The sequence below is a fragment of the Agelaius phoeniceus genome, chromosome 11 (genome assembly GCF_051311805.1).
Source record: "Agelaius phoeniceus isolate bAgePho1 chromosome 11, bAgePho1.hap1, whole genome shotgun sequence".
In the NCBI taxonomy this organism is placed as follows: Eukaryota; Metazoa; Chordata; class Aves; order Passeriformes; family Icteridae; genus Agelaius; species Agelaius phoeniceus.
Genome location: NC_135275.1, coordinates 8,229,426 through 8,256,482, shown reverse-complemented (window position 1 = coordinate 8,256,482; position 27,057 = coordinate 8,229,426). Strand labels below are relative to the sequence as shown.

General features: G+C 53.5%; 1 protein-coding gene across 4 annotated transcripts in view; it reads left to right on the top strand.

Annotated features, from left to right (window-relative positions):
- STAB1 (stabilin 1) overlaps nt 1–27,053 on the top strand; it is a 53,758-nt gene extending 26,705 nt beyond the window's left edge. Inside the window, exons 26-70 of one of the 4 annotated variants that reach the window (XM_077184805.1) lie at nt 76–234; nt 1,093–1,188; nt 1,561–1,656; nt 2,274–2,321; nt 3,192–3,322; nt 3,702–3,810; nt 4,036–4,113; nt 4,486–4,587; nt 5,064–5,171; nt 5,661–5,792; nt 5,972–6,100; nt 6,767–6,823; nt 7,627–7,722; nt 8,764–8,959; nt 9,433–9,528; nt 10,492–10,537; nt 11,164–11,243; nt 11,330–11,455; nt 11,934–12,007; nt 12,347–12,421; nt 13,004–13,123; nt 14,065–14,112; nt 14,235–14,318; nt 14,937–15,083; nt 15,198–15,332; nt 15,912–15,968; nt 16,069–16,245; nt 16,736–16,822; nt 17,288–17,434; nt 17,604–17,669; nt 18,151–18,379; nt 19,008–19,157; nt 19,699–19,803; nt 20,251–20,358; nt 20,522–20,715; nt 21,312–21,456; nt 21,862–21,995; nt 22,309–22,474; nt 22,639–22,745; nt 22,961–23,080; nt 23,456–23,608; nt 23,729–23,848; nt 24,044–24,184; nt 24,415–24,588; nt 24,670–27,053. In XM_077184805.1, coding sequence (XP_077040920.1) covers nt 76–234; nt 1,093–1,188; nt 1,561–1,656; nt 2,274–2,321; nt 3,192–3,322; nt 3,702–3,810; nt 4,036–4,113; nt 4,486–4,587; nt 5,064–5,171; nt 5,661–5,792; nt 5,972–6,100; nt 6,767–6,823; nt 7,627–7,722; nt 8,764–8,959; nt 9,433–9,528; nt 10,492–10,537; nt 11,164–11,243; nt 11,330–11,455; nt 11,934–12,007; nt 12,347–12,421; nt 13,004–13,123; nt 14,065–14,112; nt 14,235–14,318; nt 14,937–15,083; nt 15,198–15,332; nt 15,912–15,968; nt 16,069–16,245; nt 16,736–16,822; nt 17,288–17,434; nt 17,604–17,669; nt 18,151–18,379; nt 19,008–19,157; nt 19,699–19,803; nt 20,251–20,358; nt 20,522–20,715; nt 21,312–21,456; nt 21,862–21,995; nt 22,309–22,474; nt 22,639–22,745; nt 22,961–23,080; nt 23,456–23,608; nt 23,729–23,848; nt 24,044–24,184; nt 24,415–24,588; nt 24,670–24,720 — 5,199 coding nt within the window. In that variant the 3' untranslated portion in view covers nt 24,721–27,053. Of the gene's footprint in view, nt 1–75; nt 235–1,092; nt 1,189–1,560; nt 1,657–2,273; nt 2,322–3,191; nt 3,323–3,701; nt 3,811–4,035; nt 4,114–4,485; nt 4,588–5,063; nt 5,172–5,660; nt 5,793–5,971; nt 6,101–6,766; nt 6,824–7,626; nt 7,723–8,763; nt 8,960–9,432; nt 9,529–10,491; nt 10,538–11,163; nt 11,244–11,329; nt 11,456–11,933; nt 12,008–12,346; nt 12,422–13,003; nt 13,124–14,064; nt 14,113–14,234; nt 14,319–14,936; nt 15,084–15,197; nt 15,333–15,908; nt 15,969–16,068; nt 16,246–16,735; nt 16,823–17,287; nt 17,435–17,603; nt 17,670–18,150; nt 18,380–19,007; nt 19,158–19,698; nt 19,804–20,250; nt 20,359–20,521; nt 20,716–21,311; nt 21,457–21,861; nt 21,996–22,308; nt 22,475–22,638; nt 22,746–22,960; nt 23,081–23,455; nt 23,609–23,700; nt 23,849–24,043; nt 24,185–24,414; nt 24,589–24,669 lie in introns of those variants that run through there. The other 3 variants (XM_054639828.2, XM_077184806.1, XR_013183950.1) reach the window with 3 other exon arrangements.
- The last annotated feature ends 4 nt before the right edge of the window (nt 27,054–27,057 follow it).

The following is a 27,057-nucleotide window of genomic DNA, read 5'->3' as shown; positions in this document are numbered from 1 at the left end:
GATTTATTGCTGTACTTTCATTGCACTCTCTCCCTTCTGCTGGGTGTAATTCCTTCTCTGTCCCTTCTCCTGAAGGCCCTGTGCACCAGTACAGGCCCTGGCACTGCCACCTGCCAGTGCAATGTGGGCTGGACTGGGGATGGCAAGGCCTGTGTGCCCATAGACAACTGCATGCTGGAGAGCAGAGGGAGCTGCCACCTCAACGCCGACTGCGTCTACACCGGGCCTGGGCAGGTATGAGCAAGGCTGAGCAGCCTGCTGGTAGGAATAACACTCCCTCAGCTGCTCTCAGGTGGACTTGGGCTAACAGAGGTAAAAGCTGGGCTGGCCAGCAGCCAAGCTTGCTTGTCCACTGCCAGAAACACCAGCTACAGCTGCAGCACCACAGTGCTCTTGCATGTGAGGTGCACTGGTGTGCTCAGGACTGCTGCTCGACCCTGGGACTTGTGCAGCAAAGGGACAGGACTGCACTCTGTAATACAGCTTGACCTAAGGCAGCAGCTGCTGCATGCCCCTGTCCCAGACCACAGCACTGAAGAGCATGTGAGCTGTTCAGACAGTCTGTGCAGGGAGCTGGGCCAAGAGCAATGCATGCTGAGGGAGGAGGAAGGTGCACATGAGAGGAGACTTCTCAGTGTGCTGCTTCTCCCCAGTGAGCATGGGGAGCATTGTATAAGGTGCTGAAAAAAGGTACAAAAGCTGTAGCAGAGTTTAGTGAGGTGAGATGTGCAAGTCCTCTGCTAGATATCTTCAAAGCAGGAAGCTTTGAAATTAACTCCTCTTTCTGCCATTCACAAAGTCTGTGTCGTTCCCTGAAAACCTGGAAACAAAGGAGGAAACCATCATCTTCCAGTGGCCCACACAGCCAAGCAATGCAGGGGATCAATGTGCTTGAGCAACCAGGTCACCTGTGTGCTGTGATAGAGGATGATGTCCTGCTAAGAAAACAACTCCACATTTCCAGGTCTTGAGGGACCAGGAAGAAAACTTGGGAAAATAAATTAAGGACAGGTTTTGCTGCCTTAGACATTTTTTGGATAGTAAATGAGGATGCTCTGGTAAGTCTATAAAACTGAAATATCTTTCTTGCAGAGCGAGTGTGTCTGCAAGAGGGGTTATGCTGGTGATGGCCACAGCTGTGATGCCATCAACCCCTGCCTCATGGACAATGGTGGCTGCCATGACCTGGTGAGTAGTTAAGGAGCTGTCCTCAGGCTGGCAGGGCAGGGCAGGCTCACCTGCTCACTGACAGGTTTTGCAGCAGCCATGGCATTGAGAGAATTGCAAAGGTTTATGATATGTCATCTTACTGGCCTGCACTGATGTGCTCCAAAGATGGATCCTCTGATTTTTGTGGGTTCACACTACCAAAGCAATCACCCAGGCTTGGCTGCATGAGGGGAACACTCAGTGCCACCATAAAGGCAGCAGGGGGAAGGAGTTTGTGTGTGCTACTCAAGCCCAGCCTTTGGAAGGCCAGAATTCAACACTGATATGGGTGTAACACTACATAACCTGTGTTTGCTCTCTAATTTCTTCTTCCTTTCCTTGTATTTGCAGGCTACCTGTGTACCCCTTGGTGGAGGAGAGAGATCCTGTGTTTGCTCTGAAGGCTACTTTGGGGATGGCATGACATGCTATGGGGACATTCTAAAAGTTAGTGAGCAGCAAATGTCTGAGGCCTTCTTGAGACTGGAGAGAACTGGCTCTGCTCTCTCTTTACTTTTCCATTTTACCTGAGCTGACTCCTACCAGCATCAGCGTGAAGCCCAAGTGAATTCCAAGGCCACAGGCATAGAAGTGATGCCAGCACTAATTACTGCCAGTGAAAGCATAATTTCTAAGCTGCCTCACCCCTGTGCAGGGAGCACCTGTCCTGTGCAATAAGTCATCTTTCCTTCATTGTTAGGAAAGTTTTTCAGGTCAGAGCTGTCAGGCCTATTTTCTGTCTTTAGAAATATCAAAGGCCATTTTGGATTCAATCTTTTGTCGCTGATACACATGAACTCATTGAAGATGAGTTGAAAACAGTTTGTTTATTTGGAAGTATATATTTTTAATGGCCAAAGTTTGGTTTTAGAAGTGCCCATCTCTCCTCACAATACATGGTGCCTGTAATGGTTGTGAAGTGAGAAGAATGTTGAAGTCATTGTTGCCAGATTTGATATTGCCAGATTTGGTATTTGATATTGCTCCTTTCCCCCAACCCAAGTCCCCCAGCCCTGTACCCTGTGCTTAGCAGAGGTAACTCTTCTGTTGTTTCTATTTGAAAGGAGCTGGCCAGGAATTCCCACTTTGTAGGCTTCTACAACTGGGTTAAGGTAAGAGAAACCACAGGACACCCACATGGGTAAGTTCTGTAGAAGTGAAGTCTGTGAATGAGTCTGTTAGAGGACAAGAAACTCCGAATATCTTTTTCTTTAGAGAAAACAAAGCAAAGCAAATGAGAAATGGTTGCAGAACAGGCATGTGGAATAGCTCTGGAGTTGTGGTAGAATGAGGGTCATGAGTGTGTCTTGGGGGCTTTGTTTCTCTCATGAGAGGAAGCTGGGGCTGTGTTACACCTAATTTTCATGGTTGTACCACCTGAAATTCCTGCCATCAAAAAACAGCACAGAAGGGAGAGAAGGGGTAGCATTATAACCCTGTCTTTCAGAAGAATGTCCTTGGGACATTAGACTGCATGTTTGTGCCTTTTCTCAGTGCTGTTTCCCTGCCTCTATGTGGGAATAAGAGAGACCCTCCAGAGACTGCACTAAGTGTGTGGAAACTCACTGTGATGGACAGTCTCTAACTTGAGCTTTAGCTCACCTGACCTGCTGCACAGAAAATTGCTTTTGCCAGCAGTTATCTTGGTCCCTCCCCCAGCACTGATGTTGGGCATTCAAAAAGGATTTATGGATATGATTGAACGTGTTTGAAGGAAAACTGAATTGGGAAGGTAGAGCTTAAAGCAGCAGGTTTTCCCTTGGCAATGAGGTGCCAGCTGTTGTGGCCAAAGCACCTGTGGCATTCCTTGCTTGCCATGCCCAGGAGAGGCAGGAGACCCTGCTGTGCTGCTGAGCACCTGCCCTGTTCCTCCACATCCCTTTCACATGGCTGGGAGGGCGGGATGGCTGCTGGGGCTATTTTGCACTATAGATGTGGCAGGGGAGTGTCTTATTTGTTCATTTTTGTGCTTTGGACAACAGAAATCTCTCTTCAGCATCCCAGCAGGAGCCAATGTCACTGTCCTGGTGCCATCAGAGGCAGCTATCAAGAACTTGAGCAATGCTGACAAAGATTTCTGGTTGACCCCTTACATGCTGCCCTTTTTAGTCAGGTACGAGGACCCTCCTGACTTTGCTTTACTGGGCCAAACAACAGTAACAGAGCCATGAAATGGGTTTTTTCTTGTGCATGACCAATGAGGACATACCTTGAGATAAATATAGAAGTAAATTTAAATATCTAGCAGGCAAAAAATTAGGTAGGCATTCAAAACATAACAGACCACAGACCATGGGAAGTGGGTTTATTTTTCATGTATTAGCAGAGAGATTTTCCCAGTCAGATGGCATCAGAACAATTCTCTCCATTGTTCTCTCCTCATGCTAAAGTACTTCCTGTGAGAGATGTGAATGTTGGGTGGTATGGTCTTATCTCCCTGTCATTACCAGCACTTCCCTAATCTTTTCTTTATCTGATTTTGTTCCCCACAGAGCCCACTTCCTTGAAGGTGTCTTCACTGCTGAAAAGCTCAAAAAGTACGGGCCAGAATTACCCACTCTCAACCCACAGACCAGATGGCAGATAAACACCACGAGTGGCGTAAGGCTTTCTTACATAAGAAATGTACCAAGCTCAAATTTAACTGCTGAGGGGCTGCTGTTCCCAGTGGGGAGCCTGGGTGGGACACTGGTGCCCTCAAATGCAGGCATCTTTCACAAACTGTACCCAGATTAACCATGAGCAGCCTTGAATGAACAACGTATTTGTTTTGCACTTGCTTGGCACTTCCTGACCCTTTCGCTTCTCCCTCTGGTTCTTGTGCAGGTGTTGACCATCCAGAATGCAGCTGTAGTTATCAGTGACATCCCTGCCAGCAATGGCATCATCCATGTCCTCAGCAAGGTATGTCAGTACATGTGGCACTGGGAAATGCTGCAGTTGTAGCAGCAGGGTTGTGTAGCAGCCTCTGTTACAGGGCCAAGGAGGAACACAAGTCTGGATGGTTAGGAAGGGATATAAAGGCAAACTATATGAGGTTATCACAAGGTTCTGACAGATGTTTCCTGTGCAGCAGTGTTCAATGTTTAAAACATTTGTCTCCAGGACCAGTGGGAGGAGGGTTCCCCTTCTCTTGGCTGATAGAAGAGTTCAGACTATTGCAGAACTGTGTAAAATGAGACCTTTTAATTGCCTTTCTTGCAAGCAGGGCAGGAGTCCAGTGAGATTCCCCTCAGCCCCTTGCTCAGCCTTGCTCTGTACCTGCTTTTTCCGCAGGTTTTGTTGCCCTCCCCAGCAGATATCCCCCCGAGCCCTCCTGGTCTGCAGGAGCAGCTCAGCACTGTGGCCTCCTTCAGCACATTCCAGGAGCTGCTAGAGGTAAGCACTCGAGGCGAGCACAGCTGTCACTGTCACAGCAGTCTTTGGAGCAAATGCCACCTCCCCCTGTACTGGGGGACATAAATCTGGGCTGCCTGGTAAGAAAGGGAGACTGTGTGTGTTCTGCATGAGGGGTCTTCTAGGAAAGCTTTTGAGCAGCCAGAATTACATAATTACAGTGAGATCTCTAGATCACTGCCATGTGTTACAGTGGAAGATGACTTGTCTACTGCAGTGTTCTGATGCCTGTACAAGGCAGAGAAAACCAGAATAAAGAGAAGGCTTTTTCATAGCTGGGAAGCTGCTCTTGTGTCAGCCAGGACAAGGAGCAAGCAATCAGATGTGTATGGCTGAGTAGAAGTTGTATATCCTATTTTCAAACTTTTCCTCTTGCCTTTGTAATTGATCTCATGTGTGGTTTGGATTTTAGTGAGTACAAGGGTAATTGCTAATGTCACTGTTTGGACATTTTGTAGGAGTACCAGCTCATTGGGAAAGTTGAGTCCTCTGAACAATACACAATTTTTGTTCCTGGAAATAACTCCATTGAGGAGTACTGCCGTGCTGCCAATGTGACCCAGCTGGTAAGCTCACTGCTTGCTTGCAGTTTGAGTATGTGTTGTGGTGGGTGCAGGGGCAGGTACACTGCCAAATAGTAAACAAGCTCGGGGATTTCAGCATGCAGAGGAGATGAATATCTGATGCTAAAAGCTGGGAGAAATGTGGCAGAGAAATAAGAGGATTTCCAGGGGTGTTGCAGTGGGACCTGAAAAAAATATTTGGACCCCAAGGGCAGAGTAAATTAGTATGTGGATAGATGGCACAACATCTTCCACTTCCTGGCTGGCTGTGGCAATTTTCAGGCTTCTGAAATGTTCCAAAAAACATTAATGGATTCATCAAGTATCAGAATCATTAAGTGTGATCAGTCATCTGTGACAGAGAGTTACTAGGCTCTGTGGCATTAATTAGCCATTACAGGTGCTTGGGAACACGTCTTATGCCATACCTCTGACTGAATTGTAATCTAGGAAGTCAAAAGACTCCAAACCTTTGTATTTTTGTGGATTTAGGACAATGAAACAGTGCAGTACCACATTATTCTGGGAGAGAAGCTCTTGCCTGCAGACTTGAGAAGTGGAGTTCACAAGAACAGCATGTTAGGGCTCTCCTACTGGCTGATGTTTTACCAAAACAGCACTCAGGTAAGGGAGGCAGGCTGTTCTGGATTGACCTATCACTTCCTAAGGCAGGTGACCCAGTACTCCCATTTCTCTTTTGCACACCCTCACAAATTTACTGCTGGACTGTCTTGGAGCTGCCAAGCAATCCATGCAGAAGGAGATGAAGGTTATTGTCCTAGCTGCTGTCTCCTGCTTTGCAGAAGTTTGTCAATAACATTCCTTTGGATGGACAGTCCTTTGAGACGAGGAATGGCATCCTGCTCGGGGTGTCCCAGGTGCTCCAAGTCCAGAAGAATCGCTGCACTGCCAATACCACCACCATACTGAAGGTAATGCTGATGTCCAAGGAGCTGACACCACATTTCACGGGGTTCCTCCACCTGCTGAGCCAAACTGATGGGTAACAGACAACTCCCTTGGCTGCCCTCATGGATGAGACAGTAGCTTGTGGTGTAACCCCAGATGAGCCTCATGAAATGGGACATTGTGGAGATTTGGCACCTCTTACCTGGAGATTCTGTACATCTAATGCAGCTCTTGTGCAGATCATGTTCAGCTCCCTTGCTGAGCCTCCCAAATACTCAGCTGTGGAAGGAAAATCCAGCCCAATTTTTGCATGCCATGACCACAAGCTCCCTTAGAAAATGCTCCCTGGTTTGCCTGGAGTCATGGCCAAAACTCCAGCTTGCATGTACCTTGTGGCTCATGGCAATTAAACCACTAAACCTGAAGATTGCAGTGTCAGACTGCCTGCTACAGCTCAGGAAAAAAAGTATTTGCAGCCTTGTGTGAAGGAACCCCAGGCCTACAAAAATCCCTGAGATTCAGGAAAGGTGTGGCATATGATCTCTTCTTTGGTGTTTTGAGCCACAGAGATAAAAACATCTTTGTCCCAGGCAGCAGCCTGTAGAGCAGCCTTTGTTATTCAAGATTAGTGTCCTGGTGTGATGTGGGTAGAGGCACACTGGTGACTTGTCCTGTTCTCTGTGCCCTAGTCAAGGTGCGGCAAGTGTGACAAGGGGATCAAGTGTCCTTCTGGATCAGTTCTTTTGGTGAGTCTTGGATTCATGGGACAGCTCACAGACTGGTTGCAGATAGTGCTTTGGGATCCTTTTATTGCTCTATAGGTGTCATCTTGATACCTGAAAAAATGTGCCCTTGAGTCCTCTGTGGCTTGTCCAGGGCCAAAGTTTGCAAGAAAAAGCACAAACCAAGGGAGAGTTACACAGAGGGAAAAACATGGACATGAATCATGAAGCTCCACCCAGAGCTGGCACCAGGTTTTGCCTGAATTTCGAGAGCCCTTTCATTTTCCCACTTAACAGGGAATAAGAGATGTCTTTTTTATTATTTTTTTATTTTATCTTTGACTATTTTGACATTATCATCAAGGAAAGCCAGTTTAAGAGTGCCTGTAACAATTTCCCTGTCTGGACCATTGATTTGTTCATGCAGATGGGCTGGTTGTGTCTGCAGCTTGTTTGTGAGTGAGTGACAAACATATCCAGAGAGGAAAATAGCTAAGCATTTCATTTCCATGCTGGCTGTGAAATGCCTAGCAGCTACATCTGGCTTCTTAGGCCTTGCTGCTTTACTCTATACCCAAAAATTCCCAATTCTTTTTTTCTCAGTATGCAGACTAACGTGTACCATGGGTTTGGCAGGTAAAAAAGACTCTCTGTGGTGACTTCACATCCAGTGATGCTTCATTGGTCTCAGCTCTGGATAGTTCAGATTTTTAGAGCTATTCCTGTCAGATCCAAAGCAAGAACACTGCCATATGCACCAAAATGTACATTATTTGTCTAAATATTGTAGTATCTCCTAAGTGTGTCTATGTTGATTATATCCTCAGGAGCCCCTTGGAAGAGGGAATCTCGCCAAATGCAGATTGCGCTCTGCAGGTGCAGGAACAACAGGTTGCCATTTCACCTGTGCAAAAGTTTCTCTGGTGAGCAAAACACTTGCCTCTGATTCATTTTGGCAAAAGCAAGACAGATGGGTGTGAGAAGCACAGCCATGGGAATGCAGGCTGTGCTGAAATCCTGGCTGTGATTGTGCCATTGCATAGCTGAGACAGGGGCTGTCTGGGAATCGCTCTCTATCAGGAGGTGGAGGGCACTGGAACAACAAAAGCTCTGCAGAAATGTCTGCACCGTGATGGATTGGGACCTGCTGCTTCGGGATTGTTGCTCTGGGTTTTGTCCTGCAGAGGAAGAGAAGGAGTTGAATGTTTGCAGTCTGGTTTCCAAAGGAAATGAGGCATGAGTGATGGTATTCTGCTTGTGCCTGTGCCTTCCCAAATAACTGATGACTCATTGGAGCTGAACCAAAGGGAGGAGCAGAAGGTCTCACACCTCATGTGTGTGTTATGGCCCCTACCAGTTTTGTGAAAATGGGTTGCTGGAAGAAAACACTTAAAGAAAAGATGGTAAAAGAAAGGCTTGTGTGAATTGACATCTTCTAGGTGTTGCAGGATCACTTTGAAAGTTTAGAGGGAATGGGAAAATGAAAAGGGAGAGGGGGCATTAGACTTATTGTACTCACATAGAGAGTTTGAGCCAGCACTTGTACCTCATTTGGCACTTTTGCATTGTTTCATTAAATGTTGTTTCTCATCATCTGTAATGTCTAACTTTGTCCTCTCATGATTTTCTTCCCTCCATGGGTAGATGCAGAAAGAAGTGAGAGCAATTAAATCAGGTTTTGGAACCAAATCACCTCCTGCCAGAGCCTCTCTCTGCTCTGAGGACACAGGCAGGAGACAGGCTGGAGGGCACAGGATATTTCAGTTATTCACCAAAGGGCCCATGTTTCTCAAGGGCAGTGCAGCTTTACATGAACACCTCATTTCAGGGTGTTCACTCCATCCTACCAGTTCCTTCCACGTGCTGTCAGAAATTATGGCTGTCACACAGAGAGGGGAACCAAGCTGTGCCCTGTCTGTGTGCACAGGATGGCTCACCCCAGCTTGTTCTTGTTGGTTTTCCAGACATCCGTCTGCTGCCCTGGCTACTACGGCCACATGTGTGAGATGTGCCCTGGGAAGCCGGGCCGGTGGTGCTCGGGGAACGGGGAGTGCCAGGACGGGCTGCAGGGCAGCGGGGAGTGCCGGTGCCTGGAGGGGTTCCACGGCACCGCCTGTGAGATGTGTGAAGTGGGACGGTTCGGAGCCGACTGCAAATCAGGTGACACCGGCGGCTGTGGCAGCTTGGCTCTACCAAACTGCTCACAAGGGCAGAAAGGTGGCCACGTCTCAGTTCTCTGGAGGGGTGGTGGGAGAGCAGAAATGTGCCAAGGCTCTGAGACATGCAAATGGCTGCCAGGTCTCTGAGAGAGAAGCAGCAGGAGCGAGCACTTGTGGCCAGCCAGAGGAATGGTCCCATTTTGCATCCTCAAACCAAGCATGTGCTGTGCTGTGCTGCTCTTCCTGCTGCCACCCAAACTACAGCAAGCACAGGCAGGTGATCTCTTCCTGGGCTTTTTGGCCTGGCAGTGAGGGATCAAGAGCTGATACACCTGTGACTTTTTCTTTTGATACTCTTGATGGCAGTTTGATGTGTTGGATTAGTAACAGAGCAGACAATGAAATGGCAGCAAGGCTCTGCTGGTGAGCCCTGGCTGGTTTGGTCTGACAGTGGTGTTTGTATTTTCCCTGCAGAATGTGCCTGTGACAATGGCATTTGTAACGATGGACTGCAAGGGGACGGGAGCTGCGAGTGCTTCCCAGGATGGACAGGCCCCACCTGCCAGGAAAGTACGTGAGTGTGAAGGGCCCCTGCTGTACCAGTGGCAGAGAAATCTGAGGCATCCTATCAAGTTTTCAGAGCAGCTCTGTCTGCTCTGACCACGGAGTCACATGTACTCTGCATTCCCCCAAAACATTTTCAGTCTCTGCTGTCTCATTCCTGCACACAAGCTGCATTTGCTGTGACTTCCCCAACCATTTATTTTGGTAAACCAAGAAAAGCCTATCCCTGTTTCTACCTCCACTGAGGTTAGAGGCACCTCAAAAACAGCCCCTAGTTCTAGGAGAGAAATGGGAGCTTCCAGCCACGTTGGGTTGGTCATGACTCCTGTTGCTTTCCTAAGAAGGTGTTAGGGCTAGATTTGAATTTTTAAAAGGCCCCAGTATGTTTGCTGAGCTGTTTTTTCTGCTCACAGATTGAGTCACTCAGGTGAGCTCAGGCTGTGGTGTGCAGTCTTCAACAAATCTGTCATTGTGTGTCAAAATAACATGTTGGAGATGGATTTGGGATTTTCATTTGAGTGAGGAGAATCCTGAGCTTATAAATACCTTGAGATTTTAAAGGTTTACACATAAAGGTTGATTTTATTGTGAATTTAGAAATAGAAATCAAGCAGAGCTGTCCCATCTAGTGTAAATGTCAAGCATGAAAGCAGTTCATCTTTTGCTTCAAAAGGGCCAAAACCAAATGGCTCTGTGTTCTGGGTTAACAAGGTTTCAGTCCTTGTTTCGTTCTGACCAGTGCAGAGGCCATACAAATAAAATCAAGTCAAATAAAATCAATTAGCACAGACAGAGAATATCAAATTCACTCCCTTGCAAAGTGCAAAAACATAAATCCCATTAAATTTTCCTGCTGCCACATAGGACAAGAGAGTTAGCATCACTCCTGGTTTTAAGGCTCCTTTTCTCTAGATGGCAGAAATGGCCCCAGCTGAAAATTCCAAGTTCTGTTTGTATTTTCTCTTGCAGGAATCAAGATTGACTTATGCAATAACACTTGCCATCAAATGGCCAAGTAAGTGCAGGAGAGGGGCTGAGTCGCCCATGTGTGTTTGTGTGAGTTTTACACAGAGGTGATTCTGGCTTAGGGCTTGGCAGAGGGCTGGCAGAAGGTGCCTACTCATCAAAGATGCACAATTGTCAGTTCCTTTCTGGGAACTCTCTTTGGACCTGAGCCACATGTAGTCTCCCCAAGGATTTTGTCTGTCCAGGCATAAATCCATTCTAAGTTCCTTCAGCATGTGTGGATGGCAGAAAGCAGAGAGATTCCAAGGTACTCCAAGGCTGGCCTTATTCGTGGAGCAAGTCAACCAGCCAAGGAATGAAACAGGGCTGGAATGATTCCCCCATGTCCCCTTCTCCATCCATTATCCACACTCCTGTTTTAGGCAGGGACCCTGCCATCCCCCTTGCATCTTGCAGAAGCCCATGGGTGTGGTGAGAGTGCATGTGGGAGGCCTGGGCTGGACACCAGGTCCTGGCCAGCGTGACTGGAGTGTTTGGACCTGTAAAGGAATACCTGGAGTGTGCCTCCTGTGGTCATTGTGGTCTCTTGCATGTGCCAGATTTGAACAGTGCTTCCCCCCAGCTGAGCAAATCAGGAGGTGTTGTCAGTGATTGTTTGTCCCTGTCTTGTTTCAGCTGCCTCAACAGCTCCACAGATTCCCAACCAACCTGCTTCTGCTCTGCTGGATACACAGGGAATGGGACCCACTGCACAGGTGTGTCCAGCAAACACAAGGTGAAATAAATGGCAGGAAGCTGCCAGAGGAAAGATCACTCAAGCTCCTCTTGTTTTTGGTCACAGAAATAGATCCCTGCACTACTGACCACGGTGGCTGCTCCGTGCATGCTGTGTGCACCAAAGTGTCCCCAGGAGAGAGAACCTGTGCTTGCAAGGAAGGCTATGCTGGGGACGGGACACTCTGCATGGGTGAGGACTCAGGGTGTGTTTTGGGGGTAGCAGAGGAGCAGCATCAATACTGAGGGGAATTTCAGACTAAAACACCAGTGTTTTCATCTCAGACAAAGAGATTCCTGCAAGGTTTCTTGCTCTTATGCATGTCATGGAAAGGCCCAGGGACAGAGGGTAAGGGCAGTCTCCCACAGTGGTGCTCTGGGTGAAGATGGAGCTAGGGGGAGTCCAGTCCTCTCATATTCTTTAAAGTGCACCCAGACAGGCTTGGAATTTTCTGTGGGCAGATTTGTCACAGCTCAGAGACCCACATGTGTCAGGAGTAACTTTGTAGTTGTACCCTATTCCTATTCTATCACAAGACACTTTCCCAGGAAAGTGTTCTCCAAGCTGGAAAAGTTCTCCCTGTTGCTTTCCCAAAACCTCCTTGGACCACCAGTTCCTAGCTGCCTTGAGCAGCCCTCAGCAATAACTTGGCCTTATTGTTTTGCTGCAGAAATTGATCTCTGTCTGGAAAGCAATGGGGGCTGCCATACCCACGCAGAGTGCATCAAAACAGGCCCAAAGAAGGTGAGTGTGTGGGGTGGATGTCAGGGCAACGTTATCATGGAAGCTGTCACAGCTGTCACTAGAGACACTTCTGTCCATTGCAGTGCTTTGTGCTTTCTCCCTTCCATGCAGAGAAGATTCCTTGGAAGAGCATGAAAACATTGCTGTTTCCATGAGAGCAAATGGCTTTGCTGGCCAGAGGCTGAAGGCAGTCTTGGGTTATATTTGTTGTGGACACAAGTTTGGTTATCCATGGAGGCAGCAATGGTTGCTACACCACATGCCTTCTGTCCAGGGCAGCCCTTGTGTGTTTCCTTTATTTGCTCCAAGTTTGAGCCCAAGGCTCTGTTCTCCCTCCAGGTCGCCTGCAACTGCCTGCCTGGTTACAGTGGGGATGGTGTGAGCCACTGCAACCCCATCAACCTGTGTGAACAGGTATGTCAGCATTTGGCTGCTTCCAGAGGTGAAGGCCACAGCCTGGGAGTGTTCCCTTCTCCCAGGAGTTAACAGCAGGAACAGCATTAGCTGGTTGGTTGGAGCTGAAGTCTTGCTTTTCCACATACTGAAGGATATCCTCATGTGTTTGGCCTCCATTGCCTCCTGCAGTCACTTGCAGTTGTGTCTGTCACCCAGCATTCCCTCGGGGTGGAAAGAGGGACGTAGGGTTGGAGGCATGTGGGCTTTTTCCTTTGTGTCCATTTTGTGTGGGATGTGCTCAAAAGCATCAGAGTGTTCTGGGCTCAAGGGCATCACTGCCATTGAAACTGTCCCTCTGAATCAGGGGCTTTGTCGTGGACCCTGTGCTCCAAAGTGAGGGGTAAAAATCTTATTTCATGGGAGGATTTGGTGCTGGGAAGCCCTTGAGAATTTGGGTGAGGTTTATTCTAAGGCAGTAAACAGAGGAGGGGGGATGGTTTCCTTTCACTGGGCTGGATGGAGTTTGCAGCTCCCACACACAAGCAGCAGTTCAGGTGGTGGGAGAAGCCCCTCCAAGCAGCCTTTTGCTTTCCCTGCCAGAACAATGGAGGCTGCAGCCCCTTTGGGCTCTGCAAGTACACAGGCCCTGGCACTCGGAACTGCTCCTGCTCCTGGCACAGCATTGGAGATGGCTTCACCTGCCGTGGCAAAATGCATCAGGTGAGAGGCCTGTGCTGCACCTTCTGTGTGCCCTGCCCTGCAGCAAATCCACTCCCTCCTCTCAGATCTTGGTGTCACATTGACAGGTGTGTGGTGTGGGAGAGGACACAGGTGCTCTGAGCAAACTCTCCATAAATCATAGGTGTGTTTGGTGTGCCAGCTATGGGACATGGCAAAGTGACTTTGTTCCAAAGGGAAGGAACACTCTACTGCTGTCAGCAGCATTGGCCATACCTCTGGGGGACTGATTGCTTCATGTCATAAACAAATGGGAGTAATCTTGTTTTTTCCCAAGACAACTCACTTCTGCCCAGTGGGATGAGGGCAGGTATCCCCTGTGGCCATGCCAGGACTTGGGACCCAGCCTGGTGGGCAGCAGTCTGTGTCCAGTCCTCTTGCCAGTACAATGGCTGTCCTTGGGCAAACTGGTGACCTTTTCAGGCAGTGCCAAACAAAGCAGTGCCCACAGCAGAGCTGTGAGAAAAGAGTGTGTGCCTCTGCTCTTACTGAAAGTCAGTGTGGTGAGGAGAGGTCCTTTGTCTTCTAGGGTATGTCTGCCCTCTGGACAGCATCCCAGAACTGGCAGTGGCAGCACAGTGAGATTAAAGCAGAGATTTTGTGAAGCACTCGAGGTGTCCCACGAGCACAGGGCAGTTACCCATGAGAGGTGCTGCAGGACCAGCCAGCTTTCATCTTCTGGCCACTCCATCCTGCAGCACTTGTGAATGGTGCAGGCAGAGCTCACTGCAGCACCCATGGCATCTGTGCCTGCAGAGCTGGTGAGGGAGGGAGGGAGGGAAGATCACTGTGGTGTGCCAGGAGAACTGGTGTCTCTTGGGGTGGGAGAGTGACCCAGAGTGGAAGGAGCAGGTCACTGTGCTGGCTGGGGAGGAAGCAGTGGAAGGGACCCTGCTAACACCAGCTGATTCCCTCTGTTTAAGGAGCTCGGAAGGATTCCAGATGCATCCGTGTTCTTTAGGATGATACAGGTTGGTGACAGCTTTGTCCTTGTCTCTGTGTAGTAAATCCCACCTAAGGCTTTCTGCAAAGGATCTTGCTAACTGGAACAATGTTTTCTGCTCCCCTTCCCACAAATGCTCTTCTAACACAGGCAGAAAGCATCAAAGAGCTCAGTGGGGCAGGGCCTTTCACTATCTTCGTCCCACAGACAGATTTCATAGGAAACACCACAGTGGTAAGTGCCCTCCCATGCCAACTCTGTCGGGTGTTTGACAGCTCCAGTTGTGGCAATGTCCCCCCTAGGACTGCTCTGCCCAGTGAACCAAAGCCAAGGGGCTGCACCATGGAGAGGTAAAGGCATCCATCCCCTGTTCTCCATCAGTGTAAAAGCAGAAGTTTGGAGGCATCTCACTGAGGAGACAACCTGGACATATCTCCTCTTGTAAGGAGATATGACCATCATCTCTTGTTGGAGATGACATCTTGTGGGCCTCAGAGGCACTGTGCCAGATCAGTGGTCTGTGGTGGCTTTGGTGCCCATGGGGCTGGTAACAACAAGGCTCCCATCATCTGTGACAGACCCCTTACTCCTTCTCAGGAATAGTAAAATGGCAGCTTTTTGGTGTCAGTGTAATAGAATATCCTGACCCCATCACTGACTAGTCAAGCTGGTTGAAATTTCCCAAAGCTGTCAAATGGTTTTGTGTCTTCAGTGTGTTTTGGGGGGACCATCTTCCCTTCAGGGATGAGTCAGAGGGAACTCAGGCAGTCCAGGTCTCCCTCACTGGGGCAGAGGGCCCTGTGTGCAAGGCAAAGTGCCCTGGTGTGACCTCACTCTGTTTTCTGTCTGCAGTTTGAGGAGTGGAAGAGCAGAGGCCTCCTCCGGGACCTGCTTCGCTACCACATGGTGGGCTGCCAGAAGCTGCTCTCCAGTGACCTGGAAGGCCAGGAGTCCCTTACATCTTTATCTGGCCACAAAATAAAGATCACAGTGAACGAGGTACTTCCCTTTGCAGTCCCATTTGTCAGGATGTCACTTTTCCTGTCGTGTGAAGGCGCTGTGGCTGTGGCAGCTGCTGGCTGTGCAGGCCTCAGCAGGTCCCCTCTCTCTCAGAATAGCATCACTCTCAACGAGGAAGCCACAGTGCTCACCAGTGACATCGTGGGTGTGAATGGGGTCATCCACTTCATCAACAAGATCCTCATTCCCAGTGACCTGCTGGGCCAGAACATCTCAAAGCTCTCACAGGTAAGGCTGGAGCCGTGCCCTGCTCTCAGGGCTGTGCTGAGCTCAGGGACAGGATCTGTCTCCCAGCAGAGCTGCCTCAGCCCAAAGCTGCCTGGGCTGCTCTTCCTCCCTCTCCCTGCCTGCCCAGGGGTTGTCTGAGGCCACAGATTTGGCTTGTGAAGGTGACAGCATTTGTGGGATATTTGGAACATAAGGAGCCTTTTCCATCATGAGGGAACAACAGTTCTGGATGTAGGCAGGAGGATCTTGTCCCATGCCAACCATTACACTCCTTTTCCAGCACAGAGCAGGTTGCAGCATGAGTTTGCCAATGTCTCTCTGTGACTCCTTAAGCAAGCATTAGGGGCTTAGAGAGCCTGCATTTTACAGAATATAACACATTTACTGTGCACAACAGAGTGCTGGAATTCATCCCAGCTCCTGCCATAGCAGTGTCTATCCAGGAGGAATCAGAAAAGTGGTGGCTGCTGAATGCCAGCCCTTTCCAGGCCAAACCATCAGCACGATGGTGACAGAGATAAATTTGTGTTTATGGGGAACCCTTGGTGTCAGTTGTTTGCTTTCCTCCCTGTGCAGCAGAACATCACGGAGGTGGCCGAGGCCTTTGGGTACAGCGTTTACAGCAAGCTGCTGCAGGTGAGCCGCTGCCCCTGCCGCCCCGGGGAGGTGCTGCGTGCCGGGGCACGGTCACGGTGGGCTCGGGGCTCCCCCCTGGTGTCGCTGTGCTGTCGGGCAGGACGCGGAGCTGCTGCCGCTGCTCGCTAACCCCGTGCACAGACCCCTCACGCTGCTCTGGCCCACGGACGCCGCCTTCAGCGCCCTCCCGGAGAGCCGGCAGAAGTTCCTGTACCGCAGGGAGCACCGCGACGTGCTGGCCTCCTACCTCAAAGCACACATCATCAGGGACACCAAGGTAAACGGGACAGCACACAGCTGCCAGGGCCACACCAGGTGCCGCTGTGGCTGTGTCAGAGTGACCTTGCCAAATACTCTGCTGCCATAGAGCACACAGTGCCACCCATTGTCTTGAGAAGACCCAAAGTTGTTTGAGCACTTGAGGCACCTACAGCATCATGGTGAACCTCTGGTGGCTGAGCTGAAACCTTCTGTCATCAGCTCCTGGGGAGCTGCAAGGCTCACAAACAGGCTCTTGTGTTCAGGGCTATGAGCGAGGGGAGAGCCCAGCTGAGCAAAGCCAGGCCCTGCTTTTTCACACTGGCCTCTCACTCTGCAGGAATCTGGGACTAACCCAGCACACCTGTGCTGTGCCACCCGCACCAGCTTCAGGGACTGCCACATCACACCCCTCTGAGGCTGACCACTGACCCCTGCCCTCACCATGTCTTAAAATGAACTCCCAGTTTTGCCAGTCTCTCCTTCACATTCTTCTTTTCCCCTCTTAGATTGTTGCTGGTAACGTGCCCCAGGTTGAAACCATACGGACCATGCACGGCTCCACCATCTCATTCAGCTGCAGCAAAGCCCACGTGGTGAGTGTTGGTGAATCCAGGCTTGGCTTCCCATGGAGCAAGTGTCCCTGGGCATGGCCATGGGGCATCTGGTGCTTCTGGCAGGGAGTGGACACAGAGCTGGGGTGCTTGCAGGCTGGGACAGCCCATTCCCTGGCTACAGCTGGGCTGTAGAGAGGCACAAGTCGTGTCCAGCTGGCAGGGGAGTGCACAGGGATCTGCTACCTGCACATGAATGTCACAATGACCTGGCTGCTTGGTGCCACAACCTCCAGAGAGCACGTGCTGCATGGACAGAGGCCATCCTTACGACAGGTGGCTGTGAAAAGTGTTAAATGGGAAGGGTGGTCAAGGACACGTGCACAGAGAATTTGCAGCTCTTGGAGTGATTAAGAAGCCATGGCAGCCCAAACTGAGCCACTTCTGGGTGGTGCAGCCAGGATGTAGGATGTACCAGAATCACAAGTTGCTTTCTTCCTCCGTTAGGGGGAGATTCTGGTGGGGAACGGTGACGCCACCATCATCCAGAGGCACATGGAGTTCAATGGGGGCATTGCTTATGGCATTGATAGATTGTTGGAGCCACCAGATCTGGGATCTCGGTGCGACGAGTTCACCCTGACTGAGCTGCCGGTGAGCACCTGGGATGGGCTGAATGAGGATCTGGGCCACCCATGCAGCCTGTGCCTGGGAACAGGGACCTCTGGAGGGCTTGCTGCCGTCCCTTGGCAAAGCTCTGAGCAGCCAAGAGAGGCAGCAGCATGGATTGAGTTGTTGTGAGGTTTCTTTCTCCCCTCCACAGGGATCTGCAGAGAGCTGTGGACTCTGTGGCTTCGAGCCACCCTGCCCTGCTGGCTCCGTTCAACGGGTAAAGCTCACAGCTTTGTCACCAGGGAGGCCCAGAGGTGACAATCCCCACGTGCCCCTCATGTTTTAGCAGCACAATGAAGGCTCACCTGTGTGTGGCAAGCCCTTGACTCTCTCACATGGTCCATGCCTTGCCCCAAGTCATGCAGGAGTTGGGCTGAAAAATATGGGGCCCAGTGGTCTTTGCTGGGTCAGTCCTGCGTGGGTGGCTCTGGGTGCTTTACAGCAAAAAAGCTCAGCCTGGGAGTGGCTCAGGGATCCCATAGTGAGCAGCCTTGGGAGGCAGTGGCTGTACCCCATTCTCACTGCTGGCTTCTGGCACAACCCTGAGGTTCCTCTGGGGCTCCATTGTCACCAGCCCCTGCATATGTTAGAAAGCCTCTGTTGCTTGCCATAAAACTGAATGAGTGGCACAAGAAAAGTCAGGGTGAGTTATCAGTGATCAGTGTGGCAATCTCTGTGTTCTGCCTGTTTCCTCACAGGGGGAAACCAGGCGCTGCTACTATTATGGAAACCACCTGCTGAGGAACACCTTCCTGTTCCACCACAACTCCCTCCTGCGGCCGGCCTGGCCCCCGCACTCCCCGTGGGACCCCTTCAGGAGACACTTCTCTTCCAGGGGGCCTCTCAGACGAGGCTGCAGGAGGAGCTGCGTGTCCAGCCTCTGGGTCCCGCAGTGCTGTGCCAACCACTATGGCCGGGACTGTCGGGGTAAGAGCCACACCCTGTCCCGCCCGGCCCTGTCCCCTGCGGGAGGGTGACATTGCTGGCTCAGCACACCCGACATCCATGAGCGTGCTTCCCCGGAGAAGGGTGGGAAAAACCCCAGGCGGGGAGCCCCAGCCTGTAGAGGGCGCAGGGAGCAATACGCTGAGATTGTGACAAGAGGTTCCCTTTCCTTGAGAATATCCTGTCTCTGCTAAGAGCCCTGGGCACAGGCCTGCTGGGGGTAGCTGTCAGACATATCAGTCACCTCTAGATGTTGGCAATGCCAATCCCTGGCATCTGCCCTCTGTGCCATGGGCAGCTTTCACATCCTTGGGTGAGTCTGCTGTTAGTGTGGGGCAGGAGAGCACAGACCCAGCGCACCACAGCAGGGCTTCTTCCCAGGCTGGAAGCTGTGTCAAATTTGCCCCTCTTGCCCCCATTCCTAAGTTTTCCTGTCATGAGATGTCCCCAGCACTCAGTGCCCAGACTGCTGAGCTGTCTGCAGTCCGAGCACCCTGTGAGCAGCAGCTCAGGGCACCTGGTGTGTGGGGTCTGAGGGGAGGGGGCAAAGGGACCCTCCAGCGCAGCGTCCCTTTGTCACCAGAGCCTCACTAAGGTGCCCCATTTGCAGCGTGCCCAGGAGGGCTGGAGGCGCCGTGCAACAACCGTGGCACCTGCGATGACAAAATCGGCGGCTCAGGGGTCTGCAACTGCAGCCAGGAGTTCATCGGGACGGGCTGCGAGCTGTGCGCGCCCGGCAGATACGGCCCGGAATGCCGAGGTACCGCGGCTGGGCGGGGCGGGGGCAGCGCTGGCCTCAGCCCCTCGCAGCACACGGCTGATAAGGGCACAGCGCCAGAGCCCTCCTCGTTTGTTGAGCACAGCTGAGAGCCCCAGTTTGGGAGAAACTATTTCTATGTGCTGTGAGCTGGGGGATGCAGAAGTTGTGATGAACCCCGTTAAGAAAGAGGACATGCTCAGCAGGGACCTGTGCCATGTGAGACAAAAGCAAAGAGAGGGAAAAGAGAATTCTTCATCCTCCCATCCCAAACTAGGCCTCACGGAGTCTCAAGAAAAGTTTCAGAGTGAGAAACACATTCCAGAAATGCCCAGGGGAGAGGACTGATGGGGTACTGTGGGTGCAGAGGCTTCTCTTCCTCTGTGGAGGGCGTGTGTGACAGGGGGCCAGGACTGGCAGGAAGGGATGTGTGGGGCTCCTGTGCCCACCTTCACACCTGTCCACAATGCCACATTTCTGCCACGTGGCTGTCCCAGGGCCCTTCCACCAAGGCATAAATGCTGTGTTTGTCCATTCCTCACAGAGTGCAACTGTACTGAGAACGGTGTGTGCAATGGAGGCCTGCACGGCGACGGCTTCTGCTTCTGTGCCGAGGGCTGGACTGGGGAGCGCTGTGAAACCAGACTGGGTGAGGGGTGCTCAGCCATTCCCTGGGACCCACCTGCTGTTCCCTGGGACCTGCTGTCACATGGCTGCTTTCCCAGGAGCTGGGTAGTTCAAGCAGCTTTCAGAAAGATCTCCAAAAAGGAGCTCTCAGTTGTGAGGCTCATCCCGAGATCTGCCACATGCTGTTGAATTTCACAAGGGTTTGGGTGGTGAGGAGAAAAGCTCTGCTGGATCATGAGCAAGTCCCTGAGCTCAGAGGTGTTCCAGGCAGGGCTCGAGGCTGAGATGTGAGGTGTGTTCGATGGAGTAACAAACCTCTGTGTTTGGGCAAGGCACCTGCAGAAGAGGACGGAGGGAGGGACAGAGGTGGGAGTGTGGGGTGGGTGGCCTGGGGCAGAGGCTGGTGGTGGCAGCCGTGCCCGTGTCACAGTCCTGCGGTCACTGTGAGCCGGGTGTGTTCTGGTTTCAGTGGTGACACCCACCTGCTCTCCGCCGTGCCACGCCCAGGCCGCCTGCCGCGCCGGGAACCTCTGCGAGTGCGACCTGCACTACGAGGGGGACGGGAGAACCTGCTCAGGTACGGCACCGCGGGGCTGGGCCGCAGGGGGGCGGACACGGGGGCAGGACAGCAGGTGACCGTCTGCCGATGGCCACGTTGGGGTGACAACTGGCAGGACAGCCAGGCTGCCCCCCAGGACACCTCATGAGATGGTTTAGTTAACCCAGGCTTCCCTCCGCAGTGATCGACATGTGCAGCCAGGACAACGGGGGCTGTGCCAGGCACGCACAGTGCTCACAAACGGGCGTGAACGTGTCCTGCGCCTGCAGCCCCGGCTACCGAGGGGACGGCTACATCTGCGAGCCCATCGACCGCTGTGCCGACGGCAGGAATGGGGACTGCAGCGAGCACGCCCGCTGCATCAGCACCGGCCCGGTGAGCGCGGCCCCGAGGGCCGGGGACATCCGTGTGCCTGGGAGAGCCGCCCAGCTGGGTGCCCGGGGACAGCCCTGTGACAGTGTCCCCCCTCCTGCAGTCCCCTGCCCCTCCTCTCCGGTGCCCTCAGGTGCTGCGCTCATCCTGCGGGTGCTTACCAGCAGGGGCTGTGCTGCTGTGACAGTTCTGGGGCTGAGGCTGTTTTCCCCCACTTCTCTATCTAAGGAGCAAGAGCTGTGTCAGTTGTGTCATTCCTGGGCTGGTCTGGGGGCTCCTGAATGGTCCTACAAGGACAATGCTTGCCATTTCTGCAGAACCAAAGCTGATCACCACAGGCTAGAAGATAGGATTGGGAGCATGGTGTAGTGCAAGAGTCAGGAGCCATGTACCTCAAAGCTCAGCTCAAACAAACAGCACGTGCCAAGGACTCGATGTGACATTGCCTGGGTGTGGGGCTAGGACAAGGCCATGTGGCCTGTCACAGCTCTGTCACAGCATATAGAGGCATTCTGAAGGTTCATCCCCATCCTCACAGGGATGCAAGGATCCCCAGTGTGTTTGCATTCCCACAATGCCACCCTTCCCTTGTGCTGCAGAACGAGCGGCGCTGCGAGTGCAAGCAGGGCTATGTCGGAGATGGGATCCAGTGCCTGGAGGAGGTGGTGCCCCCCACGGACCGGTGCCTGGATGCCAACGGGCAGTGCCACCACGAGGCCATCTGCACTGACCTGCACTTCCACGGTGAGTGTGCTCAGCCCTGCTGGCCAGGGATGCTGTTCCATGGAGAGGCCACATTCCCTCATCCTCCACCTTTGGCCTGGAGCTCCCCTCAGGAGAGCTGCAGGGTGGGATGGCCAAGGGGACAGGGGCTCATCTCTGTAGCTTGGCAAGGTTTTCACATTTTCCTTTTCCCTACATGTCATATGGGGAGGGTGAGCCATCCTTGTCTGCTCCATGTGACGTGGCCTCTGGTGGCAGTAGCTCCCGTGTGGGGGGCGAGAAGCTCAGAGGAAGCCTCTCCCTCACTCGTGCCCTGTCCACATCCCACCCTTCTTGGCAGTGCTGCCCACAGTCACACACGTGCCTGCCCAGGGAGGTGGTTTGGTGTGTCCTGTACTGATGCTCCTGGGCTTTGGTATTTTGCAGATAAGACCATGGGTGTGTTTCACCTGCAGTCACCCCGAAAAAAGTACGACTTCACCTACGAGCAGGCTCAAGCAGCCTGTGCTGCAGAAGGTGCTTCCCTGGCCACATTCCAGCAGCTGGGAGCAGCACAGCAGGTCAGGACAGGGGTGGCTCTGTCCCCTGTGGGGCTGGGACAGGCCATGCATCTCCCAGAGCCTGGGCCAGCCCAGGGGGGACATGTGGGTGGGTGACCTCTCAGCCCCTCAGCCAGGCCCTATTGCTCCATCTATATCCATGAAACAGGAGGGCTGGTGGGTCTTGGCAGGCACACTGGGATGGGACTTGTGACTGTGCCCAACACTTTGGGTGTTGGGGGTATGGTGGATGAGGCACACTAAGAATGTTCATTGGGGCAGAAAATCTGGGACAGAGCTATTTTTAATCTAATCATTGGTTTTCCTCTTCTAGATGGGATTCCATCTGTGCTTGGTGGGTTGGCTGGACAATGGCACAGCTGGATACCCCACAGCCTACCCCAACCCCAGCTGTGGGTCCAGCCGTGTGGGCATTGTGGACTACGGCTCCCGAAGCAACCTGAGCGAGACCTGGGATGCGTTCTGCTACCGGGAGAAGGGTGAGGGTGCCAGCACTTCCCTGGGGACAGTCCTGTGCCAGTCCTGTGCACACCTCCTCTCCCCATGGCCATGTCCAGAGGGAACATGATGAGGGTATCAGAAATCAAAAGGTGCTTGGTGCAGCCAGCACTGGTGTCCCATCGGAGCCTGGTGTTCTTTGCAGATGTGACCTGCAGCTGCCGTGATGGGTTTGTGGGAGATGGGTACTGGTGCAGTGGGAAACTGCCCGATGTTCTCGCAGACCAGGACCGCTTCTCCACCTTCTATTCCGTAAGCAAGGCTCTCCTGGTGCTGCAGGAGCAGCCAGGCAGAGGGAGGGACCAGCTGGGACAGGGAGGAGTTGGGGTTTGGGCTGTCTGCAAGGTAAAGGCTACAGACACAGAGGGGGCTTCTTTCCATGGCTGGGGAGGTTTCTGGGCTGGGGAAGGGGATGGCATTGTGCTACCAGCAATGTGCTGATGGGGAAGATCTCCCATCTCTTCCAGATGTTGCTCAATTTTGCCAATGACACAGAAGAAGGACTGGATTTTTTCATGTATTTGTCTGATGTCTCTGCTCCCAAAACTCTCTTTGCCCCTCTGAATTCTGGCTTTGCAGACAATGAGGTAAGCAAGCAGGGTTGAAGTATCAGAGCCCCAGAGGAGAGCAGGTGTCACCAAAGCTGGCATGACAGTGTGAAATAGTCTGGGGAAGGAGGAGGAATGTGGGTCAGAGAGAATCAGTGGATTGGAGGCCTCCAGTCCAACCATTCCCTCAGAAAAGCCATTTAGGTCAGGATGCTCAGAGCCTTCTCCAGTTGAGCTTTGACAATCCTAAGGGTGGCAAATCCCCTCTGCTCTGCACAGTTCTGTGCTATCTGTGAATGGAGCTGTCTGTGGCCATGAGAGAGCCTGGGCTTGGCTGGGGGGGCTGCACAGTAGCAGGGAAAGGGAAAGACCAGCTCATCCATTTCTCACCCCTGTGCACTGGTGCTTATTCAGACACTGACAGGAGAAGAACTGAAGCTCCACGTGTCATCCAGCAATGTCATCCTCTTCAGCTTCAACCTCACAACGGGCACCATCATCCCATCCCAGTCAGGATATGACCTGCATGTATCAGAGCTCCCAGCAAGCAACAGTACAAAGCACTCAGTAGGTTTAGCCTTGGCAGAGGGCAAAAAACGCCACAAGTTTTCACCACATCTCTTTTGAGACAGGGAATGATGGGGAGCCTTTCTGGGCAGGTGACATCATCTGTGTCCTGTGCTGTAGGACGCCAAGGGGATCAATGACACGATGATTGTGGAGTGGGACATCGTAGCTTTCAATGGCATCATTCACGTGATAGCAGAGCCGCTGAGGATCCCACCGCCCCTTGTTCACCTTGGCCAGGTGAGCCTGGGGCACGAACAGGGCTGGCATCAGTCCTGGGGATGATGTGACAGAGTCATCCCAAGAGCTGGCCTTGTCCTCTGCTCCTGGTGCGGCTCTTTTTGGGAGGGCTGCCCACAGCATCACTGCGGAGCAGCAGCAGGTGCCATCGCTGTGCCGGGGCAGCGCCGTCAGGGGGCCGCTGTTTTGGCACAGGTGAACGGTGCGGGGCCGGGCTCCGTGGCCACGGGAACGTTGTCAGCGTTGTGCTTCGCGCTGGTGCTGCTTGCCGGTGCCGGCGCCGCCTACTACTGCGTGAGGAGGCGGCGGCAGCAGGGGCAGTTCGGGTACTATCAGGTACGGGCGAGCTGGGGAGCGGGACGGGGGCCGAGGGCGGTGGATGGAGCCGGGGGTCGGGCGGATCGGCCGGGGCCGGTGCGGGGTGCAGGGTCCCGGTGCCGGGTGCGGGTGGCTGCGTTGTCACCCACGGCCGCCAGGGGGAGCCCGTGGGCGACAACGGGCAGGGGGTGGGCGGGGCTTTCCGGGCCCGGTGCCGCAGCGCCGCCCACCCGGCGCTCCCGCCGCAGGCCGATCTCCGCGGGGACGAGGAGCACGAGGAGGAGGAAGAGGAGGAGGCGGCGGCGCGGCCCCGGCCGGACCGCGCGGGCCCGCGCACCGCCAGGCCCCGCCCGCAGCGGCCGCTCGTGGCCATTCCCAACCCGCTGTACGGCGGCCACGCCCCCGACTACGAACCGCTGCACGTGAGCCACGCCCCGCCCCGCCCCGCCCCCTCCGCCCCGCCCCGCCGGACCCGCGCTCACGCCGCGCTCTCTGCCCCGCAGGACCCGCCCCTGGCGGACACCGGCACCGACCCCCGCGGGTTCCCGCAGTGACCCCGCGTGGCCCCGACCCGACCGCACCGCACCGCGGGGAAATAAACAGCTCAGCGCCACCGGCTGTACCCGCGCCTGCCTCGCCGCCCCGGCCCCGGCCTCCCACCGCCCGCCCCGCCGCTACCGGCCGCCCCCAGCAGGTGGGAGCTCCAGCCCCTCGTGCCCCCGCCCACGCCTGTCACGGCCCCGTACAAGGTGGTGCCTGCCCAAGGTCCGGCATCCACAGCCCAGTTCAGCCGCTCCCAGGGCCGGCCCCTCCGTGCTCACGTGCAGCATCCCCCGGGGCCCTGCAATTTCGCTCCCGTGCCCTCACACTGCCCCCGTGGTCAGGTGCGAGTCTCGTCCGTCACCACCCCGAACACCCTCTGGGACACACCTTTCACCTTTCCGGGTGTCCCCGGCCAGCACTGCCGCTGTAAGGGCACCACTGCTCCGTGCTGATCGCCCTCCGACCAGCCTCACTCTTCAGCCCAGGCTGCCCTCGGTCACGCCCCCAGGGCAGGCAGAGAAGCGGGTTAGTCAGTTAGTGACACATGCTGCAGACGTTTATTGAGCTACACACTACACACAGCACAAAGACAATGCCACATGCACCTACTACAGGTGTTTGATTAGAGCAGCCACGTTAACAGATTGTCCAAGCCACTGAGTTGAGCAAAAGGCATCTTGAAAGTGTGCGATAGGCTGGCACATGGCACAAAGACAAGGCAGTGACACACAAGTGACAGACTGACAGGCCAGCTGGCACAGCACTGGGGAGGAACAGGTAGGAGAAGAGTGTGAGTGTGTGTGTGTGTGTGTGTGACTCACTGAGGGTTGCTGACACACGCAGCACCTTTCTCTGAGTCACAGGTCCTGGCACAGGGTCCTCCACACTGCCCTGGTTTCTCTCCCTCAGCTGCCCCCACACTGACACGCCCAGCCCCTACAGCCATCAGCACAGCCCAGTGCTCACACACCCCTAGTGCCCAGCTCCCTCCAAACCCACAGCCCTTACCCACTCTGCAGTCACTCACTCACCTCCTCTGTGCCTGCTCACTGCCAGGCCCTCCTTCTTCTGTCCCCTCTCTCCTCTGTCACCTCAACACCGACTGTCCCTGAGCAAGCTGGCACTGTCACCCTTGTTGCCATCTGCAAGTGGTGCAGCAGTGAGGGGAGGAGAAGGAGGACCAAGGCAATCAGTAGTGCCACCCCTTCATCCTACAGCCATCACTTCCCCACACCAACCAGCTTTCTGAGGGCATGAGCTCCTGGCTCTTAGGGCCAACCAGTATCACAGTGGCACAAACTCCCAACACCCCCTTTCCACCCCACCTGTCCTCTGCCCCTCCCCAACACCCTGCATGGCCCTGGGACAATCTAAGCCTGGACAGGACCAGCAAGGCCCTGAGCCAGTGCAGAGCCCACTTTCTGCACCTCACATCCTAAACCAGCTCTCACCTTCCTGGGCCTCCTGCCTGTCACCTTTGTCCACTCCTATAGACTCTGGCATCACTATTAGCATCTCTTTGCTCTTCCACCTGCTGAGGAGGCACCACAGGGCTTTGTCTGGCCACGCTCCCCACAGCACTTCACACTCGCCCCCTCCCCAGATATCCTCACCTGCCCCTCCAGCCACCTTAGGCCACATCTCAGTGAACACAGATGAAGGTCACCACCTCTGCTGCCAGCCCTGCACCTTCCCTGCAGGGCTGAACACATCCCTCTGCAGCTCACAGCAGAGCACACCACATCAACTGCCAAAGTATTGATGTCACATGGCATCAAACCCCAAAATACCAACAGTGCACAGTCTTAAGCTTTCTCAAAATGCAGCCACATCCCCAGCCAGTAACTCTGAGACCCTGTGACCTACTCCCACACCCAAGGCTTGCACATCCTGCCCAGTGACCCAGCAGAGTCCCCAGCTGCACAGACCAGTCTGGTGGGGAGCTGGACAGGTAATGCTGCTGCTGCTTTGTCATGTGATGCACTCACTGATGGGCTTGAGTGGTTGCCCAGCTGGCAGCCCTGACCCTCCCTGTCCATCTCCAGAGTCACCCACGCTGCAGTCCCAGGCTATGGGGGCAGCTATAGACCTGACACACCTTGTCACACCTCCCATGGGTTGTTGTCACCAAGCACTGGAGATGTGGAGCTCCGTGCCTGAGCCACATGTCTGGGCTCAGAGCAGGGAGGGGCAGTGTCCCACTACCAGCATTGGCCCTTCCACCTCACCTACTCCTAGAAAGGACTCCCTGCACAAGCACCCATCCTCTGTGCAGCCTGCCGTGCACTTCAGGGAAAGGGATGGGGCCAGTGAAGGGAAGAAATAAAGACACCATCTACACAGACACG